The sequence below is a fragment of the Salvelinus namaycush genome, chromosome 7 (genome assembly GCF_016432855.1).
Source record: "Salvelinus namaycush isolate Seneca chromosome 7, SaNama_1.0, whole genome shotgun sequence".
Lineage (NCBI taxonomy): Eukaryota > Metazoa > Chordata > Actinopteri > Salmoniformes > Salmonidae > Salvelinus > Salvelinus namaycush.
In genome coordinates this window covers 52170874-52184562 of record NC_052313.1, presented here as the reverse complement: position 1 = coordinate 52184562, position 13689 = coordinate 52170874, and the positions used below count along the sequence as shown (strand labels likewise).

Sequence of the window (13689 nt, the reverse complement as noted above, 5' to 3'; positions counted from 1 at the left end):
ACTCATAACCATGGTTAGGGTTGCTATCTGCAATTTAGAATAGAATGTTGCAAAATCTCCTTATGGCAAAAATCACCAAGACTGATGAGAAAACTGTAAGATAAAGCAAATACAATGTTTGACAGACAGAAAGCTCAAAGAAAGAAGATTTCCAAAGAGATCATCAGGGTTTTATTTGTCAATGCATTTGCAGATTATAATGCCCTTGGGTGCAATGTACAGCCTGTCTTTACACATTACAACTGTAGCAATTGAGAGCGAAGAGCCAGAGTGGGATTTGATTAAACCAGAGACCCTGCAGGTAGCCAACAGGACTCTGCCTCCAGTGCAATAAAGGTCCAGACCACTTGACAGAGGATACACAACTAAATTGGCTCGTACTTTGTAGCTGCTATTAATACCAAAGCAAAGGTGCATTATTTTGATGAGGTAATCTCACACACATGAATGACAGTTTGATCAAATTCAGTTTATTGCATGGATCTCTGCGATGTACACACACAGCTCCAGGGAAAATGGCTGTCTTGGTCAAAGCCAGCAATGATCAGGGTCTGTGCTATCGGGATCCATGGAACGGCCCTACCCCATTGAAGTTTACATTTTAAATGGTTAAGTTAAGGGTTACGGTAGGGGTTAAGGTTTAGCCTACGGACGTCTCAAGGATGCCAGATAACAGGGAGGAAAAGTACAAAATTGTCATACTTGAGTAAAAGTAAAGATACCTTAATAGAAAATGACTCAAGTGAAAGTGAACGTCACCCAGTATATGGTTATAAGTATCTGGCAAGTAGGGGTAGCCTAGGGGTTAAGAGTGTTAGACCAGTAACTGAAAGGTTACTGGTTCAAATCCCTGAGATGAGTAGGTGAAAAATCTGTTGATGTGCCCTTGAACAGTAATTGCTCTGAATAAGAACTTCTGCTATAACGTAAAATAAATGTAGCCTACTTAAGTACAGTGGTGGAAAAAGTAGTTGATTGTCAAACTTGAGTGAAAGCTATACTTCAAAGTATTTTTTAATTAAGTAGCCTTAATACCACTAGCAGTAATTTAAGGGATGAAAAATGCACATTCATGGTGTCTTTGCAGAAAACAACTGCCATATCCCTGGTCCACATCAGGGTAATGGGCAGCCTAATAATATATTTACATGCCTGTCACTCAGGGAGTGAGTGCTTCTGGGGGTTTCATAGGTGACAGTCCACGTGTGTGTTATGTGTCCACGCCATTTGGACAGTATCCAGTCCTCAGTGTGTTATTCAGACAATCCTGAGCCAACTAGCTGAACAATCTGTTGATGTGCCCTTGAGCATGGCACTTAACCCTAATTGCTCCTATAAGTCGTTCTGGATAAGAGCGTCGGCTAAATGACTAAAACGTTATTAAAAGGATGTTTGGTTTAGTGATTAAGCCCTTTGAGGGAATTCCACAAGAACTTTTAACTAATAGAGCAACAACATGGGCTGGTTTGTCATCGCTGGCTGCAGGTAGGGCTATTATGAAACATCAAGTAGGATGTAATGTGCAGGACTAACTGAAGAATGATGAGCCTACCCCTGAAAGTGTTTTAATTTCATGCATCTTTGGAACTATCGATTGCCAAAGGTGTTGCACCCCTGGAGTGTGCACATGACCTCCAGAGCACAAACACACTTCCAAGTCATATAGACGTATAAGGAAGTGCTTGCAGAACTTTTCATCAAATCAACGTTAAATCAAATAGACGGTTTAGAATATGTTATAGCGGGTGCAGCGAAATGCTTATGTTAGCTCCTGACCTTGCAGTAAATTATCTAACGAGTACACACACACACACGTAAAAGGAATCAAGAAATGTCGGAATGAGTTGTTGGCTAGCGCGCACATTCGCTACATAATGCAACATGTTTAGGTTCAAAACCATCAGTAGAGTTGAAAATGCAATGGAAAACTATTTAACTTTCTTTCTTTTTTTCCGGAAATAGGAATTTAACTGCGAAAGTTATTTGCGTGCACGTCACGCACAGACTTTACAGAAACAAGTACATTTGATGGAAACATCTGATGGGGAAATGCCAATTGGATGGAAACCGACTAATAATCCCGTCACAAATTATGCGAAAATTTGAGGCTAGAGTGTGCATCTACGCCATAGGCAAAGGGGGGGTGTCCATAGAAATGGCACTATGCTGTCAAACCAAAATAGGAATGCAACCTGTGAAAAAAGTTGCACCTAATCTACCTGCCTAGGAAGGAGCGTGATTGATGCGTCGAGTCCGGGGTTGGAGAGGTTAGTCAGAGAAGGGCTGCTGGAAATGGTAAGTACAAGCGTTACAAAACAATGTCATAATTAAATGTATGGAGTCAGACTTATAAAAATCCTAAACAGTGGTGCGTTTGTCACGTGGAAAATGACAGGTTCTAGGTCTTAGTTGAGCAGGCAGCGTGAAGTAAGAGGCAGACAAAAGTGACTAACAATTATTTTGTAAGGCATGCTTTTCTATCAGTTTCAGCACATTCTCAGTACCGGCGCATTCTCAGTTTGGTTTCACAATTCAGTTATGTTCATTTCGATGTCGTTACCGTTACTTTAAAATCAGACGCAAACAAAGGGGCACAGCAAGCCCATCAGGCTGGTGTCCATCATCTAGATTTAGTCAGTGTTGCAAACCTCGCAGCACAGTCTCAATTTGTACTCTCGCCAAACATATCAGCCTGTCATAATAAGCTTTCAGCGAACAATGATTCACCATGCCTCGGGTCAGCATCACTTCCTGTGGGCAGCTGAGTAGAAAAAAGAGTTTGAAATAGTGTAACGACCCTGGGTTTATAAGCGCGGAAATCGACTTTGCCACACGAGCATGCTTTTGCGGCACATTCGATAGCGCGCCGGACCTCGGGCTAGAAGGTCAAGGGTTCGAGACATGCTCCCTGCTGTTTCATTACACTGGTCTCAGAAGTGATCGGACCTTGCATCCACGACAGTGCGTGTGCTTGGCCGGTGAGCGCGTTCCTGTAAGACGTAGAGTCGCAAACTAGCGCGAGGACGAGCTCTTTGAAAGTTACAATACTATCATTTAGCTCATGACCAGGCAATTAACCAATAGAAAATGCTACTCAGGTTAAACATGCCAATAAGTCACAGGTGACATTTTCACCCACGTAAAATTAGCGTTTCCTTGCACTTGATAGTGAAACTCTGCAAAAGTACATGTGCAATAATAGGTTTTACACACTGGTTAGAAAAGGCAAATATTTCACACACAAATTGCACTCAAAGATAAACTGCCTGAAACTCTAACTATACAACAAAGTCCCCATGGAAAAATAGACCTCCAATACCTGCTAGCAACTCTACCACATGGTGTTCTGAGGCAGCCAGGGCTCCCATAGCGTTGTTGACCTGCCCTATTGCTGGCACATTGCCCTCAGCTCACCAGGCCACACACCTCCAACCAGTTCCTTAGAGCCATTTAGCCTTCACCCACAAGGCACCTTAACATGCCCCAGGCCAGTTAGTGTCTCTCGGACCAGCAGGGAGAGACTGGCTTCCTCACCTGCGCCCAGAACCACCCATGGTTGAGATGGCAAAACCTAGGAGGGCACAAACACCAGACCATGAAACTAAAATGGTCTCTGCTCTACAACTGCCCACTCAGTGGCCCAGAGCCAGCTGATGCTACACCAAGTGTCACAAGGTGGAAAGTGACACATTCACCTGAAAAATGAGTTGAAACCTGTTAGTTCACCTTAAACCTGTTAGTCTAGTGACCACTTCTGGATTGCGCGCTAGTGCACCTCACTTTACGCACGGAATTTCCACCGTTCCAATGGAGTGTTCCAGTGTCTAGGGACCTTGGTGCACTTCAATCATACATTAGGTTACTCTCCAGTTTTTAGAGAAACATTATGAATACTGTATCATAATGTTGGAGTCACCAGATAAAGCAAGAGAGAAAGATGAGCCTTATTGACACTTGTGCAAAGTTTGGATCAGAATTGATTGTTCAAACATTTCCATACCTTATTAATCTTTACTGTCTGTCACTTATGGTTATCCTGCAATTAAACATGGTAAGGCAAGGTTTTCAGTCAGTTTCAGCAAATTCTCAGTTCCGGCACATTCTCAATTTGGTTTCACTATAGAACCCCACAGTGGAGGTGTCATAATACCCATAAAACCTAGCGATCAAACAGGAAAATGGTTCCAATTGTTTTTCCACCATTCATTTTTCTCATTAGGACATTTTTAGGAACACTTAAAATGTGTTTCGTTGGAAAAATGAATGGTGGAAAAACGATTGGAACCATTTCCTTGTTTGACCGCTAGGTTTTATGGGTATTATGACTCATACTGTGGTACTCTGTTCAGTTAAATTGTATATGGAAATGAACATTCTTTCTTGTTAACTTTTCTTTAAAAACCATGCTACTTAAAATCAGACACATCCAAGCCAAACAAAAAGGGGCACAGGAAGTGACGCAGCCCAGCAGACAGGTGTCCATCTTCAGCGCTAAGACATAGGTCAAGTTTGTGCTGTAATTGAGTAAGGGTGCGTTCCTCTGTCCAGGCGTTGCTGACGCATACCAGATCTTACATAAAATACCTGTCCAGGCGTTGTATCAGCTAACCACATATGTTATAGCAATCTGTCAGTTGATCACGTGACACGCAACCATTGGTTGGTGGATGCAACGTCTGAGCGGGGGAACACAACCATGTGGTTAGCTGATACTTTAAAAAATCGATCCAAGCATTATAAGATCTGGCATGCGTCAGCAACGCCTGGGCAGAGGAACGCGCCCTTAGTCAATTATAGCACAAACTCTGTATACCATGTGCTCTCTCCAATCGTATCAGCCTGCCATAATAGGCTTTCAGCAAACAGTGATCCAACATGCCTCTGGAATGGATCACTTCCTGTGGGCGGCTGCACACAGGGCTTGTTAAACATTGCAGGTGACTGACGACTGACTGATCAATAAAAAGAACCACTCATAAATAACTACTTCATATTATTTGTAGATCAGTCAGTCCCAATTTATCCATGATACAGTGGCTTGTGAAAGTATTCACCCCCCTTGACATTGTTCCTATTTTGTTGCCTTACAACCTGGAATTAAAATTGATCATTTTTTAGGGTTTGTATCATTTGATTTACATAACATGCATACCACTTTGAAGATGCAAAAATATTTTTTGTGGTGAAACAAACAAGAAATAAGACAAAAAAACTGAGAACTTGAGCATGCATAGCTATACACTCCCCCAAAGTCAATACTTTGTAGAGCCACCTTTGCAGCAATTACAGCTGCAAGTCTCTTGGGGTATGTCTCTATAATTTTTGCCCATTCTTCAAGGAAAAACTGCTCCAGCTCCATCAAGTTGGATGGGTTCCGCTGGTGGTCAGCAATCTTTAAGTCATACCACAGATTCTCAATTGGATTGAGGTCTGGGCTTTGACTAGGCCATTCCAAGACATTGACATGTTTCCCCTTAAACCACTCGAGTGTTGCTTTAGCAGTATGCTTAGGGTCATTGTCCTGCTGGAAGGTGATCCTCCGTCCCAGTCTCAAATCTCTGGAAGACTGAAACAGGTTTCCCCTCAAGAATTTCCTTGTATTTAGTGCCATTCATCATTCCTTCAATTCTGACCAGTTTCCCAGTCCCTGCCTATGAAAAACATCCCCACAGCATGATGCTGCCACCACCATGCTTCACTGTGGGGATGGTGTTCTCAGGGTGTTGAGAGGTGTTGGGTTTGCACAAGACATAGTGTTTTCCTTGATGGCCAAAAAGCTACATTTTAGTCTCATCTGACCAGAGTACCTTCTTCCATATGTTTGCGGAGTCTCTCACAGGCCTTTTGGCAAACACCAAATGTGTTTGCTTATTTTTTTGAAAGCAATGTATTTTTTCTGGAGTCCGACGTTTACAGAATGTGTAATTTAGCCTATTGTTAGGTTCTAAATTAACCTAGTAAAACTTACGGACGATTAGTAAAGCTTAAACCAAGTTTATTCACCCATTGGGTCATACAGCTGCATAAGACAAAGACATGGTTCCACCAGTGGTAGTATATATATACCCCAATTTGGGTGACGTCCTCCTGCTCTCTAAACATTACATCTTTATTGCTAGGCAGGAAATTAAGTGATGTGGGCAATAAACTGTTCCTTCTCCCTTAATTAATGTGATCTGAACTGACCTCGGCCCCCTTCCTCACTAATCCACATCTCACCACCCTTATCAGTGCCTGCCACATGTGATTACCCTTCCCTCACTCAGTATATTCCAAGCTTAATTGCCTCCACCATATACATTTCTTCTACAGATAACCAGTAACTTCTGGTGTAGAAACCAGACTATAGCACTCAATAGGATACCTGATAATTAACACTATTCCAAGTTTAGGAGCCAGAATCCATCACTATTAAACACTTAAACTATGTTTCAAGTGAGAATTAGGCAGGTCTGATGCAGAAAAAGAAAGGAAATTCTTGCCTACTTCACCCATTAAAAAGTAGTGTAGTTTCAGTAGTTAGCTACACCGTTACATGGCACAAAAGTAATTAACTACTGAAAACCCTACCAACATTTGAATTAAATTCAACTACCACTACCCTCCTGCAAAATGTAGTTAAATTACTAGTAGAACTACGTGTAGTTCACTACTCCTCAACACTGCTAATCAATCATATCTTCTGTCTATCATAATTCTGGAATCACCAGATAAAGCCAGAGAGAAAGATTAACCTTAATGACACTTTTGTAAAGTTTGGATCAGAATTAGTGATTGTTAAAAAATGTCCTTAACTTATTCATCTTTACTGTCTGTCAAGTCTTTCGCTTAGGGTTATCCTCCAATTTAATGTGGTGTGGTAGCCCTGCGAGGCTTTGCCTGGACACATTTAGAATGAATGTAAGTAACAGACACATCCCTATGTCCATAGCACTGTAAGGCTTTGACTGTCCCACAAACCCTTTATTAGAATCACACACACCAGAGCTATTGATTGTGGAAGGAGCACACATTTGGGTGTACAATAACTCAGACACATCCATCCCTTTGTGCCATGAATCTCTTCAAAATAACCCAGATGAACAAACGACACCCTATGGAACTATTTGACATAAATCTGAGTCAAACCTGACGACCACAAATATGTATACCCATCTGAAACAAGAAGATGCAGCTACTGCATGTTAAAATTGGATGAATGTTTACACAGCTATAAGGGGAGTAGTCGTCAGTTAAACTGAGAAATAAAGAGTGAGGGTGGGACTGGTAGCGGTAAGTATGCATGCACCCATTGAACTGTGCAAAACTCAATACAAGACTAGTACTACTATACTGTTAGCTATGTGTTATAGATCAGTGGTTCCCAAATGCCTTTTTCACTGTGACCCTTTTATAGCTTTTGAGGTTTTTTAGTGGCCAACCAAGTCAGCGAAACCAATGTTCCTGGCCAGGACCCAGCCACGACTTAATTAAAATACTTTTGCCACAACTCAAAACCAGTTTATCTTGACCCTTTATTTCTTTGGGGAAACAAGGTTTTAGATGTACTGTATATCTTCTTATATATTCAACCTCCATTTATTTAAGAAAGGTTTTTCCAACCCTGATCTGTTGTGTGTTTTTGTGCTCTATTGTAGGAGTGTCGATACAGATGAGCTGCTACCTCCAACTTACAGTATTCCCCGTCAACCCTTAGGGTGCATTTCTATGGGAATACCTCACCAAGACCTGAACTGGACCTGACTCGCCTGCAACATCCAAGCATTCAGTGTCTTAGAATCTCTCATAATCAACTGAAAGACTGGTACTTAAATTGAAAGGGTACTGATCACTAAAGCAGCCATATCACGTAACTCCTCAATAACTGTCTTTAGAAGTATTATCCAAGATGGCTCCCACCACCATGGAGGCGGCGGACATCGTTGTAGTGGTGCTGTACTTCATCCTGGTCCTTGCCATTGGCTTCTTCGCCATGATGAAAGCCAATCGGAGCACTGTGAGCGGTTACTTCCTAGCCGGCCGATCAATGAACTGGGCTATGATTGGTGCCTCTCTGTTCGTCAGCAACATTGGCAGCGAGCATTTCATTGGCCTTGCAGGGTCCGGGGCGGCCAGCGGGTTCGGAGTCGCCGCATGGGAGTTCAATGCCCTCCTGCTCCTCCAGCTCCTGGGCTGGGTGTTCATCCCTGTTTACATCCACTCTGGGGTCTACACAATGCCTGAGTACCTGGCCAAGCGCTTTGGCGGCCGACGGCTCAAGGTCTACTTCGCTGCTCTGTCTCTGCTGCTCTACATCTTCACCAAGCTCTCTGTGGACCTGTACTCCGGAGCGCTCTTCATCCAGGAGTCACTGGGCTGGAACCTCTATCTGTCCATCATCCTCCTCATCACCGTGACCGCGCTGCTGACCGTCACAGGGGGCCTGGTTGCGGTCATCTACACCGACACCCTCCAGGCGTTCCTGATGATTGGTGGCGCGCTATGCCTAACCGCCATTAGCCTGGTAAAAGTGGGTGGCCTGGAAGGGGTGCGGACCAAGTACATGGAAGCCAGACCGAACATCACAGCGATATTAGCATCCTCCAACTTCACCTACATCCCCTCCTGCCACGTGGAGCCCAAGCCCGACTCCCTGCGCATCCTAAGGGGCCCGCTGGACAAGGACCTCCCCTGGCCGGGCTTCCTCCTGGGCCAGACCCCGGCCTCCATCTGGTACTGGTGTGCCGACCAGGTCATTGTCCAGCGGGTGCTAGCCGCACGGAGCATCTCCCACGCTAAAGGCTCCACACTGATGGCCGGCTTCCTCAAGATCCTGCCCATGTTCATCATCGTCATTCCCGGGATGATCTCCCGCATCCTGTTTGCAGATGAGCTGGCGTGTATCAGCCCAGAACACTGCATGGAGGTGTGTGGATCCAGGGCTGGGTGTTCTAACGTAGCCTACCCCCGCCTGGTGATGTCCATCATGCCGGTGGGTCTGCGTGGCCTGATGATGGCGGTGATGATCGCAGCGCTCATGAGTGACCTGGACTCCATCTTCAACTCCGCCAGCACCATCTTCACCTTGGACATTTACAAAATGGCGCGGGAGAGGGCGTCGTCGAGGGAGCTGATGGTGGTGGGGCGTGTGTTCGTGGTGTTCATGGTGGTTATCAGCATCGCCTGGGTTCCTGTCATCATCGAGATGCAGGGAGGCCAGATGTTCTACTACATCCAGGAAGTGTCTGACTACCTGACCCCGCCCATCGCTGCCCTATTTCTGCTGGGCGTCCTATGGCGGCGCTGCAACGAGACTGGTGCATTCTGGGGTGGCATAGTGGGGTTCGCGTTGGGCGCCACGAGGCTGATGCTTGCGTTCGTCTACAGAGAGCCCCACTGCGACGAGCCGGACGAGCGGCCGTCTTTTGTCAAGGACGTCCATTTCATGTACGTGGCAGCCGGGCTGTTCTGGATCACAGTACTGGTGGCTGTGGTGGTTAGCCTCTGCACCCCTCCACCGAGCATAGAGCAGGTCCGCACCACTACCTTCTGGGGGCTACGCCAAAGAAACACAACCCTAAACATAGAGAGAGATGAGGAGGAGATGAGCAAGCTGAACCCCCAAACTAAGACCCATGTCAATGGGAACGGCTGCATGGACAACGAGACGCCCAAAGACCTCCATAATGGTGTCAATGGGGTGGAGGCTTTATCCTATATGGAGTCTCCATCTAATCTCCAAAATGGCGGGCACCCGACCTTTTCAAGCACCGGAATGGCGGTAGACCAAGAAAAGCCTTGGGTGGTCTGCTGTGGAGGGGAGAAGGGGAGGTGTGTGAGGGTTCTAGAGTGGTTCTGTGGGTTTAAGGAGGAGCAGGCTAAGACCCGGCCCAGATCAGCCGAGGAGGAAGAGAGGCTTTTGCAGGAGATGCTCCAGGAGACCCCCAGAACCAGACTCATCCTCAACATGGGCCTGGTGCTGGTCTGCTCTGTGGGGGTGTTCCTCTTCATCTACTTCTCTCTGTAGGAGGGGATCTCAACCTGTGACATACACAATATAGTTTATATGTAATATGTCTACATGTGACATCTAAAGAAGTGTTTCTTAACTTGTGTTTCCTACGCCACCCCAAAAGTTCAAGCCCAGTGAATCAGGTGTGCTTGAGCTGGGCTAGAACAAAAATGTCCAACCTTGGTGGTACTCCAACATGGACTCAGGGGTAGATGTAACATAGGAAACGTAAATCTAGTATGTAATGTTACATTTTGTATGGTACAGTGCCTTAAAGTATTCACACCGCTTGACTTTTTCAAAATGTTGTTACAAAGTGGGACTAAAATAGATGTAAATTGTCATTTTTTGTCAACGATTTACACTACATACTCATGTCAAAGTGAAAAAAAATTCACAACAAATTAAATGGAAAATAAAACACTGTCATGATGTTGTCCTCTTTGGGTACAACGAGCACCATCCCCCTCTTTCTGTCTCCTACACTCAGGCTGCTGCGACCTCAGGTCGTAAATTCCTGGAGGAGATTATCTCCTCATGGCCACAGTATAGAGAGAGAGCGAGAGAGAGATAGAGAGAACAAAATAATTTCTTCCACCTCACAGAACTTGAGGTCCGAACAACATTTATGTTCTGGAGAAGGTATAAAATATCGGTGAAGAATCCAGCTACGAACTGGTCCGTTTGGTACAATTTTGTGAAACTCATGGGAGACTATACGGCCACATTACCATAACGCTGTTTATACAATAGCCTCAGATATGAGGCTTACATCTAATTGTTGTATAAGATGAATGAGTGAGGATGATACTGTTTGTGAAATTGTGTAATGTGATTTTGGACTGTTTAATGAAGGAAACTCCAATTCCCTTTGGAGTTTAACTAAATCAGAGGACCGCCCATGAGCACAGTTATGGTATTGCGTCCTGTGACAGGCCCTTTTCTGCTCTTCCGAATAAAAAAACCCACCCGGGTTTTCTATCACCAGACCAACTTACCTCGATAACGAGAGGGCCAAGGTTTGAGTAGATGGCTGAATCTTTTAACCATACCACGTGGTTAAACTCTTAGACTATCGATACCGACAGAATAAGAACAAGTCTTTGATATTAATTACTAGTCTGCAGCTAGGAATTTGGTATCATTGAACGCGAAGACCGACAACCGCCGAAACATCTATTCTATAACGACATGAATGAATGTCACTCTGGACTATCCATTCTAACCACGACAGAGAGAGAAAGAGGGCGGACAAACTTTTCAACAGAGATCCCGACGACACACGGAGCGTAAATATATATATTGATTGCAATTGTTCCCGAATGAGTGAGCGTTCATGTGCAAAGGATTAGCATTTCAATTGTTATAATTATCACTCTGTCTAACAAGCCGCCATACCGGTTTAGCCCACTAGGGCACATCCCCCTATCATTTCTTTGTAAACATATCTATTTTGTTTGTTTGTGTGATGCATTTCTGTGAATTACTTAGTTAGTAAATAAATGATTTTAAGACAATTGATGTATGGATGACTCATAGTGAAGACTGGGTTCGTGCAGATAACCAACAATTTACGACGTTTGGAATGAGACTAATGTGAGGTAAATAATAATTCATTAATCAGAACACTAATTGATCAGATATTAAGATATCTGAAAGTTATATTAGGAAAATTATAACTTTGTAATCTGAATATTTTCCTTGGTGCCCCGACTTCCTAGTTAATTACAGTTACTAGATTAATCAGTTTAATCGCGTAATGGTAATTACAGAGAGTTATTTGATAAATAAGTCTTCAGTTTAATCATGCCAAAGACACGACAACACTAATATATCTTCATTAGATAAGTATTCAACCCCCTGAGTCAATATATGTTAGAATCACCTTTGGAAGCAATTATAGCTTTCTGGGTAAGTCTCGAAGAGCTTAGCAAACCTGGATTGTATAATATTTGCCCATTATTCTTTGAAAAATTCTTCAAGCTCTGTCAAGTTGGTTGGTGATCATTGCTAAACAGCCATTTTCAAGTCAATTTTTAAGTCAAAACTGTAACTAGACCACTCAAACATTCAATATCGTCTTGATAAGTAACTCCAGTGTATATTTGGCCTTGCGTTTTAGGCTATTGTCCTGATGAAAGGTGGATTTGTCTCTGTGTCTGTTGGAAAGCAGACTGAACCAGGTTTTCCTCTAGGACTATGCCTGTGCTTAGCTCTATTCCCTTTCTTTTAATCCCAAATAAAACTCCCAAGTCCTTGCCGATGACAAACACACATTCATTTAGCAGACAATTTTATCACACTATAGTGCTATCAGACTTCTGATACCAATGCAGGGTGAAAGAGGGGCCACAAAATGTGAACCGCTATCAAAAATGGTATAGAAACGTATTTTGTCAATCCAAATTACAGTATTTTGAAAATACAAAATACATTGGATTGTAGTTCAGCCCAGTGTAAGTCAAATTACAAAATACGCAGAATTCAAATAAGTATTTCAAATACATCTAACAGAAACTGTCCATCTTTGCCTGTGGTTTCAGGCTGCCAGCTACGCTACTCTCTACCTGACCTAGATATAGAATACATAGAAACCCCCTTATCTAAAGGAACACTATTAAAAGAAGTCCCCCCTGTAATGGAATAGTACTGCCTGAATTGGTACTACTTTCTGTGGTAGAGTCAAAAAAGGTGCAAATGAATGTTACAGTATTAGCCCAAGCACGTTCCTGTTGTCAGACTATTTGCATAATACAAGGGAGTTAATGGTGGTATTGCAGGAAAATAGGTCCTGTGTGTATTCATCCCCCTCAGCCCACAGTGTCCTGGTGTGCCTGAGGTCAGAAATAGCCCAGTGGGTAACCGGTGTCCTGAAAAGACCCAAGATGGACGCCATGGTCTGGTCTGTAGGGAGCCACTGATGTGTGTAAACCAGTACAGGAGCACCTGGTTAAACAGCAGTATGGGACTGGTGTGGGAGTGAGCACTACTTTGCTGCTGGCCTAGTCCTCATTGTCACTAATAGCCCACCACTCTCAAATAGTTTTAATTCATCTAAGGTTCAGTGCCATATAGGCTGCGTTTACACAGGCAGCCCAATTCTGATCTTCCCCCCCCCCCACTAATTGGTCTTTTGAACAATCACATCAGATCTTTTTCAGAGCTGATCTGATTGGTCAAAAGACAGATTAGTGGAAAAAATAACAGAATTGGGCTGCCTGTGTAAACACAGCCAACATAGTATGCTCTTGATCTTTTGCAACATGAAGGTAAAATGAGTGAAAGAGCATCCAGAAAGCAAGGACTATAACCAGCTAACTGACAGTGACTCTGAAACCACCAAACAAGAAAACAGGCAGTGGAGAAACGTCAGTAACACGACTCTTCCCCTTTTGACTGTTTACTGTTTAGAAGTCTGTGGTTAGTTTAACCACATTCCACGACATGTTTCCACAACTTTGACTGTGTTGTGTAGACTACTAGTTATATTGGCCTATTTAGCGTCACATACTGGAATCCATAGCAGACGGACCGGAACCAATGACCAACCAAAGATGATTAACTACCCAAATAAAGTGAGACTGACTTGGCTTAGCTCTGATGTTAGTGTTTGATATTAGCCTCTCAGATCCGTTTGAGGAAGTGGAGAGCGGAAAACCGTTTGTGTACTCAAGGTGGATCGTCGTGGTGGCATTTCC

The 13689-nt window shown here is 43.7% G+C and overlaps 1 protein-coding gene across 1 annotated transcript; it reads left to right on the top strand.

Moving 5' to 3' along the window:
* Window positions 1-7903: 7903 nt before the first annotated feature.
* LOC120050825 (sodium/myo-inositol cotransporter-like) lies at window positions 7904-10006 on the top strand. Its single transcript, XM_038997355.1, has one exon. It carries the CDS (start codon window positions 7904-7906, stop codon window positions 10004-10006), a length of 2103 nt encoding a protein of 700 aa, XP_038853283.1.
* The last annotated feature ends 3683 nt before the right edge of the window (window positions 10007-13689 follow it).

Bases quoted from the DNA above. Each gene is read 5' to 3' on its own strand.
- LOC120050825 (XM_038997355.1), top strand. From the start codon at position 7,904: ATGGAGGCGGCGGACATCGTTGTAGTGGTGCTGTACTTCATCCTGGTC.